Source organism: Thermobia domestica, chromosome 8, assembly GCF_964235325.1.
Source record: "Thermobia domestica chromosome 8, izTheDome1.hap1.1, whole genome shotgun sequence".
In the NCBI taxonomy this organism is placed as follows: Eukaryota; Metazoa; Arthropoda; class Insecta; order Zygentoma; family Lepismatidae; genus Thermobia; species Thermobia domestica.
The window spans coordinates 127,614,321-127,623,947 of NC_137461.1; the positions used below are offsets into that span (position 1 = coordinate 127,614,321).

The 9,627-nt window shown below is 37.9% G+C and overlaps 1 protein-coding gene across 2 annotated transcripts in view; it reads left to right on the forward strand.

Moving 5' to 3' along the window:
* The window catches only part of LOC145693201 (uncharacterized), a 36,622-nt gene extending 31,445 nt beyond the window's left edge, over positions 1–5,177 (forward strand). For both annotated transcript variants that reach the window (XM_081768984.1, XM_081768983.1), the window contains exon 5: positions 4,109–5,177. In XM_081768984.1, coding sequence (XP_081625110.1) covers positions 4,109–4,275 — 167 coding nt within the window. In that variant the 3' untranslated portion in view covers positions 4,276–5,177. The remainder of the gene's footprint in view (positions 1–4,108) is intronic.
* The last annotated feature ends 4,450 nt before the right edge of the window (positions 5,178–9,627 follow it).

Here is a 9,627-nt window from a genome sequence, read left to right on the forward strand (position 1 = left end):
GGGATATAATTATATTTTTTTGTTGTTGTTAATTTTCTTGACTTTTTTCTCGTTATAAATTTTTAGTACTCTACCTAAAATTGACTTAATGTACCTATTAACATATATATAATAATTAGGCGAGCATTGTAAGTATGTGCTGGAGATTTTCAAAGTTTTATTACTACACAGTAAACAAAAAAAAAAGTGTTCAAAGAACCCAATTTTAACAAAGGCGAGTGAGTGGTCTCAGCACGATCCCTTTAGCGTGTTATTTGAACACCAAGAGTCTGATGTTGCGGTTAACACAGCACCGATCTGTCACAGAGACGGTATTGAGCGGTTTGAAAATACCAGTGAAGCGGTCTTACAGAACCAGGTGAATGAACAAAGGAATGCGGAAGTAGGAACAGCGCCACGATGATCTTTCAATATGTTCTTATGGTAAACGGATGCTATTGAGATACTAATATTAATAACCGTATTATTTATCTGTGGTCTGCAAAATCTTTTATTTGCTAAAAACAATGGTTTAACAAATGTATCACTGTCACTTAAAAATACTGTGTATCAGATAGATATGTCTACGTATGTACATTGCCTTTCGACTATATCATAAATATTTAATAACTGACATTGAAAATTTATATTAGTTTTTCTTTTCTTGTCATAAACAAAGCATTACGCGGTTTATTTGACATTTATACTAAGCAACAAACAACGTACTATATTTTCCTGTAATCTTACACGAAAATAATTAGTTTTGTGAGTGTGCGATAGTTTCTTTCAACATTTACATTAGTAGAAGTGCTGCTATCTGTTGTTCCTAGATGTTCCTTCACATCGCCAAGTACATTTCGCTCCTTGAAACAACTTTCAGATAATTTATACTACACTTTATTATGCCTCTTTTAAGAGAGATAAATTATCTCTTTATTATTCCTCATAAACAAAAAGAAAATATTCTTGTACGTAAAAGTAGTTGTTTGGTAACTGTATATACAACACCAATGATGTGTACTAAAATGATTCCTTACCAAATCATGTGGTTAATTTACTGACTGCCATTTGAACACTTTACTCCAAAGTGCGTTAGAGTTTAAGTAGCACCAGCGATGTATCAAAATTTAACACAACTCGGGTGACACATAGTCATTCTATTGAATTAGCACAGTCAATTCATAGTTTGAAGTGTCCAGTCATTTCCTTGAAAGCTTCGTGACATGTTTTGGGTCCCTCAATTAATTTTTTAACATACGTGGTATAAGGAATGGTTTATGAATTCACCATTGCTTTAGGTATTAGTGATTAGATTTTTGGGCTTTCGACGTCTACGGCCATGTTAGTCCGTCACATATATGAGAGATGACGTTCCTTGGCGATCACATTGACCGGGGAATTGGAGAAGAAAGGAATGGGGACAAAAGAAAGCAGCCTAATATAATTATCTTAGGTATACCAACCTGACATTTGCCTGATGTGAATGAGGAAAACCCGGGAAAAACCTCACTCTGGATGGTCTGCCTGAAATTGATTGGAATCACGGGGGCCTACTCATGGTTTCGAATAAACTGATGATCCGGTATAATAGATTACAAAAATACAATACAACTGTAGGGATTTCAACCCGAGACTACCGGGTTTGTCCGGGAAGTAATAGGACTGATTTTATTCCGCCATGACTGTATTTCGGAGCGTGCACGCACCGATTGGATCCGGTAGAGAGCGTTCCTAGCTAACGAACGAGCGGCTGGTCAGTTGTCTCCGAGCACACGGAGAGTCAGGACAGGCTTTTTCGCGCGACGTGTTTCTGTGAGTGGTGCAAGCCGAATATGCAGCGTTCATTAGAGCGGAGGTACGCGATTAAATTCTGTGTTAAACTCGGTAAATCTGCGACAGAGACGTTTGATATGATCAAGCAGGCTTACCCAGATGATGCAAGAAGTGGTGTGTTTCGGTGGCACAAGGCCTTTTCGGAGGGCCGGGAAGAGGTTGTCGATGAAGACCGTGCTGGAAGACCTTCGACTTCGACAAACACCGACAATGTGACTCGTGTGCGCGAAGTTTTGAACTCAGACCGTCGACTAAGTATTCGTTTAATTGCCCAGATGTTAAATTTACCAAAAACTGTGGTTCATGAAATTGTGACGGAGCATTTGAACATGCGCAAGGTGTGCGCGAAGATTGTCCCAAAAGTGCTCACTGACGACCAGAAATTGCGGCGAGTGGAATTGTGCCAAGAAAATTTGAACATGTGTGAAAGTAACCCCCAATTTTTGAATAACGTAATCACAGGTGACGAATCATGGATCTTTGAGTATGATCCCGAGACAAAGAGGTAATCTTCCGAGTGGCACACGCCGGCGTCTCCTCGCCCAAAAAAGGGAAGAATGAGCAAATCCAAAGTGAAAACGATGCTCATTGTCTTTTTTGACATCAAAGGCATCATCCACCATGAATTTGTTCCTCCTGGACAAACCGTCAACGCCAAGTTTTACGTGGAAGTGCTCAAGAGACTCAAACGAAGGGTCAATCGTCTCCGACCAGATATCGGAGCCGACTGGAAGCTGCACCACGACAACGCCCCGGCTCACACCGCCTTTCTTGTGAACAGCTACCTGACCAAGGCCGGCATCCCAACGCTTCCGCAGCCGCCCTACAGCCCAGATGTGGCCCCCCTTACTTCTTTTTGTTTCCTTGCCTGAAACGCCCGATGAAAGGCAAGCATTTTGAGACGACAGAGGGGATCCAAGCAGCTTGCACAGCGGCTCTCAAAGCTATTCCGGAGAATGACTTCCGTGACGCCTTCAATGCTTGGAAATCGCGCTAGCAGCGCTGGATCGACGCAGAAGGAGCCTATTTTGAAAGTTTTTAAAGAATTGTAAAGATTGGCTCAATAATTTTTTTTTTTTAAATCGACTCAGTCCTATTACTTTCCGGACAAACCCTGTATATCAGACATGAACCTACTGCTTAATGTGGATTACTTTTAGAATTAAGAACCCAGTTTGAGGCATGGATTATATGTCAAGCTGAAGATCTATGTCTCGTATAGAATCGGCTCTGAAAAGGAAACAATAAGTTGTATACAAACAAACAAACAAACAAAAGCATACTATGATTATTTTTAACGATGTTCAATGCTGCACCAACATTGTTACGTTTTTCTTCAATCCATTGGTTTATAAAGGAAATTACTTTTCTGTTCTCTTTCTAACGAACTGGAATTTTAATCTTTTGATTTTACTGATTTCTTCTTGAATTGTTTTTAAAAGTCCCTTACTTCGTAAAAATTAAATTTTGGGAAATATAATTTTAATATTTAATAATCATATTTAATTTAAAGTAATAGCAAATTTACATATAATGAAAATCCATTTTGAAAAAGGGACATTTTACTAGACTTGAGGAAGAAATCAGTAAAATTACATCTCATTAAAAGTACCACCTCATTTTGAAAGAAAATGGGGTCCGCGGAAGCTCAGTCAATGGTAGAGCGCTCACCTCTGGTGTGTATAGTGTCCCTTGTTCGATCCCAATCCGCGCCAAGAGAACTTTGTAATGGGTGAACATCATGTGCGCAGGTTTTCTTGGGGTTCTTCTCCAAGGGCAACGATTCGAGGGGGCTCGGGCACCCCAATGCACATGTGGGCCACTTTACATTTTTATGAACATGTATTTTGTATTGTTATATGTATTCTTATGTGTATCTTTTATGAATATACAATATTTATCTTAATTCGAATTCAATTTGTCTTAAAATCTGCCTTCTTAGACCCTTGTCTTCAACCAAACACACATCTGAATGCCTCCTCCGCATATTACAAAGAAATCGGCGCCCTTGTTCTGTTCTCGCTTTCTTCATTCCACCATTATTATCAATATCAGTCATCACTATCTCCCCTAGCCTCGATGCATAATTGTGTTACGTTAAACTCAAAAAGAAAGAGAAGAAAAGAAAAGAAAAAGAGAAATATAATTCCTCTTATAAATCAATGGACTAAGAAGAATGGCGTAGCTATTCAAACCGCTAAAAGTAACTTATTTCCACGAATTCAAAATTACATATAGTGCTGCACGTAATTGTCTGTGTGAGTAATAACAATTAATAATATGAATTTTATTCCAGCTGTTGATTGTCAACAATCAGGTAGCTCAGATGACTCAGATAACACTGTAGCCATTGCTGTGGGTGTTACGGTTCCATGTGTAGTACTAATCGCTGCTGGCGGTGGATTGGTGTATTACTACAAAGTTAGAACAAGGACACAATACAAATCTGAACTTATGCTTTAGATGACTTTTGTCACATTTTGGACTAGAGGACAGACTATTTTCAGTGGTGAGTGGACACTTAAGTAAACGGATGATACAAAAAAAAAAAAAAAAAATGTTATAACACGATACTATGTAACGTGTCTTTCTGTGTTCATCTCTAATATATAGACATAACTCTCAACGAGTTACAACTATAATAGAAAGAAAAGAGTTTTATACAGTTTGAAGAAAAGAAATGCTAGTGTCCTTAAATTATTTTTGCAAGCCTAAGTTATTTGTCCGGCATTGTGTGCGACAAACCACCATTGATTTTATTGTAATATCATGAATGGTTATTTCTTTTGTATATAGGTCGCTCAGAGCACAAGGGAATCAAGTTCAGTTATCCAAGTTGTGAGAGCAGGAGGCATAAAGTTTGTACATGGAAAAGTTAACATTGATTTTACTTTATAACAATCATTTGCAATATCTGGACATGAATCTTTTTAACTCTGAAAGGCAGAGGCGGATCTAGAAGGTGCCCTGGGGGGGGGGGGGGCTCCAGTATCCAGACTATGGTATAGGTACCGTAGGATTACTATAAACTTCCAAAAATATATAAATAATAGCTTAAATTATTTTTATCACTAAGAAACCGGGGGGCCTAAGCACCCCCGGTCCCGGGCTAGATCCGCCATTGCTAAAAGGAGTTTCACGCACAGATCTTAAAGATTCAATATGTCTTAACATTTCCTTGTGCACTGAATGCGTCATATAATATGTTTATGTATGGAACTGTGTGTAGATGTTCATATTCTGGATCTTATTATTGTATTTCGACTTTTTGTATATGAAAAATAATTATTTATATATCATATTACACTAGTATTTAATGTGTTTTACAAGTGAAAATAAAAAGTTTTAACAAATCATTATACATACGATCGTAGAATATTATTTATCCATTATAAACCATTTCCTTTTATTTGTACTTAAAATGATAGGTCTACATTCTAGTGACATTGGACAATTCATAACAGCACATCTATGCGAAAATAGTATAGTAATTGCACTAACAGACGTGTTTTTTAACTCTTGTTTTTTATATCTTCAGCAACTACAAAGTAACAAAAATGTCATTCTTCGTTTACATAATACTAAGAAATTACAGCTTGGTTGGGTGAACGGGTTGCGCAGCCCGCCATATTGATTCAATACAGAATACAAGTGAATGCATAGGCGTGCCCACGAAAATATTTCTGCGGGTGGGGTAGTACTCTTCACTCAACATTGTGGGCCAAATTTAAAGAAAGGCTTATGTCATCCCCCCCAATTTTCAAAATGTCACATAACATGAATCATAGTGCTGCAATTTAGGATAAATAAATCCTATCAATGGTGATAAGAGAATGTATTCCAACGACACGAAAAATCCTATTCATGGTACTATTGACAATATTTATTAAAATTAATGGGGTTTCCAGGGCAATGATTGATTTGTAGGTTTCATGACAGTACAATGAACTTATGATCAGTGACTAAGCATATTATTCAAGTTCATGTTTTCACTTAAGATTTGTATTGTTTCCCATTTTGACACTGAAATTGGGTCTCTAAGTGTCCTGTTAAGAAGCTTCAACCTCTGATAATAGGGTCTATCTAGCCATATGAGTCCAAGAAACGTGGATCCTTTTTTCAAAAAGCCTCAAAGGCCCAGCTGCTGATCCTAAAAATGTGTTGACAATTCCGTCAGTCATCTTTTCCAACGTAAAGAGAATTTCTTCATAATGTTAAACAACTCCCATTATTAGACTGAGTCTACAAATTCGCCTAGTGGGACACAAGAGTTTAATGTTTATAATGTTTGAGACGAGACCATCAGCATTAGCCTCGATCAGAGCAGAAAATCTTGACCTTACTGAAAGTGACTGCGAAAACACTACTCCTAGTTCATGCACCCGTGCAAAGAGTTTCTCACTACTTCTGACGCACTACAGGCACCCTTATCCCCCTTCAGTGCGTAATTTTCAGATGCGAACCGCTGTAAAAAGTTTTTTTTTTAATTTTTTTTTATTTTTATTTTTTAGAACTTTGGAATGTGTTACCTTTTAATAACTTTTGAACCTCTCAAGCAATCACAATGAAATTTTCTGCATTATGATCTTTCTTGCTTCTAATTAGCTACTATAACTTGTTATTGTCGTATTTATGCTTATCATCATCATCATCATCATCATCATCATCATCATATGGTTAGGTTACACAAAATTTGGGAATGCCTCAACAGATTAAGCCCAATTTTTCTGTGTTGTCTCTTGGGGTTCCTAAGTGAGCGCAAACTCGATAAATATTGTCAGGAATAACATTACTCATACTATGGACAAGTATATTCGCCATAGGCAATACAAAATAGCCAAAGCAAAATGAAAGCGTATATATACGCCATCCACACAGCAGGTGCGTTTTGAAGAAACGAGTCATCTCGCCACCCACACTGAAGGGGTTAATCACAAGATTAGTACTAGGAGCTCCACAATGTACGTACAAAGCAAAAAGTTGCTGTTTACATATAATAGATGGAACACTAATGTTTGCATCACTCATATTTCCAGAGCCATCATAAACTTGTCCTCTAAGTTGAGCAATGGGAAGCTGGAGTCTCACCATCTCATCCAGAATAACTGAAGCTATAAACTCACCTGTAGTTTTTTGATATACTGTAGAACACAAGAAAACTTTCATGAGGACAGAGATCTTCATCAACTCACCTGGCACAAATACTTAATTGTTCTTCACCATTCACATCACGGGAACCATCATACACGATAGAGAGCAGAGGATAGTTTTGATATTTGATTTTGTTACATATATGAAAAGCAATTTCTTGGTCCATGGTTTCGAGATTTCGTTCTGGATTTTAATATACATGAAACTACATCTCTTCGTGTTTTCCTTTATCCAGCTCTTCAATTGTGGAAAATCTTCAGAGCGAAGGCTCATCAATTGAAATAAATTCCTGAACCGGGAGTCATGTCCTCTAAATGCAAGTCCTTGGGTGATATCTTCCAATTCTGTAGTAGTTACTCGCATTGATATCCATAAAAAGAGAACTGAGCACTACTTGTCTCGGCTGACCTCGGAGAAGCCCCGCCCTTTTGAAGTAACCACACCTCTATTCTCGATTTGAGTAACTACTCCGCGTTTGATATCAATAAAAATAAGACTCCTCTGTGATGCTAGTAACTTCTCCAAATTTGTGGAGCAAGCTAAATAGGTGACTCCGTGCAAAATATGGCACAGTATATGATTGTTCTGCTACGTAGAAAAACTTGTAAACTGCATAGAAATGTTGCAAATGGAGATTAAAAAAAAAAAAAAAAAAAAAAAAAAACATTATAGGTTCATGAATGAAAATGTAGAGTGGTTAGCACAACACTTTTTAGAAGAATCAACCGAAATTCGGGGTGGTGCACTACGTAATGAGGAAAAGATGCGGGTTTTCTTGCGTTACGTGAGTGATCCGGGTTTCGAGGTCGAAATGTCAAGGGATTCTGTTGTAGCTCAAAGTACTCTGTCTATGACTACTACAAGTGTAATGGATGCGATTATTTCGAAATCTGAAAATTGATTGTTTCCGGAAGTGTGCGTAATATGCAAACAGCAAAGGCAGAGTGGCAAGAACAATGTACATTTTAGGGTGCTATCGGAGCACTTGACTATACACACGTGGCAATAAAGAAACCTAGTATTTTGGAGACGAATACACTAATAGGAAGAGCTCCTTCGTGGCTAAGCGGTTAGCGTACATGCCTTTGGCATGGGAGACCCGCGTTCGATTCCAGGCGGGAGCTCATGTGGTTCGGATTCCACGTTAATCAGTGGGTCCCGTCTCATATAGCCTCGCTACTGAAAAGGACGTTAAAATCAACTCAACGTTAATAAGAAGGGTGTATACATGAGAATGTATTTTGTTTATGTCAAGGCGAAAGGGGACACGTATGGTGTAGAAAATGCAATCAGATAGACGTACTTTATGACGTGACTGGCTGGACTTTTTTTTTAAAAAAAAAAGGAAACAAAGGGGCAAGTGTCTGATTTCGTTCTTAAAGTCAAACAATCTACAAAGACTTTGGACAAGACGCGATATGCGCTCGTGTTAATATGGATATTGTTGGATTTGAATCAACATCCATCAGCTCTAATAGGTTCGTTCCCATGGTTTCAGTGTTACTTTCTTGCTTCCTTTTTTTTTTTTTTTTTTTTTTTTAATTCTCGCTCGAATATTAAAGATTCTCTTTTGGATTTGTGTCTCAGTCGTAGATGTATTTGGTGTTTCGTTGCATTTCACTGTAATTGCCTTCAAAGTTTCGGCTTTCCTTCGTTTACTTTCTGGAACTGTGATTTTGAAAGTACTACTATCCACAAATGCACTGTGATTGAAGCTGTCGTTGCTACTTGCCCGTTCCATGACGTTTAGGATACTACGCCATAGGTTAAAAACAACGAAATGACCGCGCGACGGATGGGAGAAATGAGTAATAACTTCTTTTCTTGATACGACTCACTGCTACACGCAGAGGAAACGCGAGTGAACGTTCATAAATCTGGAGCAGTCTAGACTTGAATAGTGGCTTGTTTTATTGATACAAAATTGAGGGAGGAGATTACTCCAGGTGTAGTTACTCCGATTCTCGAGCAGGACTTCTCAGGAGTAGTTACTTATTTTTATTGATATCACCCCTTGTCTTGCAAGATAACGTATACTTGAGAATACATTTTTTTTTTTTTCAGGGATTTCCTGGCTTTCAGTTGTTCATCTAAAATTTGTCTGTTTAGTTGGTTTTCTATTGGATTCTTTTCTCTGTATGTAGCGAAGTACGGCCAGTTGGTGGCATTCTGAAGTTTCGCGTATATGGAAGTTTTCTTTAGCCTTCTTCCAGTTGCAAAATCCTACAGTAGAGAAAGCATCTTCCATGGTTTTACTAAGAACTTTTTTATGGCGTTAATTTTGTTTGGATAGACGTGCAACCACGGAAGTAACCAAGTTGGCAGAAATTTCAATGTTCGACCTTTCAGAGACTGTTGTGGAAAATTTGTAGGTAACACTAAAGTTTAATTGGGCTTTGAAAATTTCGAAGGGCGGGGAGAATCTGAACCACTTGCTAGACGTGGAGATTGAGAGGTTTCTTCTATAGACATTGATGGTGATGGTGACCGATACGAGATTTGAATTTCCATTGTCACTTTCAGGTTGTAATCCATCAGCAAAACTATCATTTGAATTAATTTTTCTCTTCTTTTCTTCAATAATGGCACTGCTTTTAACCACGTGCTGTCTTCTTTTCATTTCCTTATGACAGATTGATCCATTTCAAAAAATAAAAACAATAA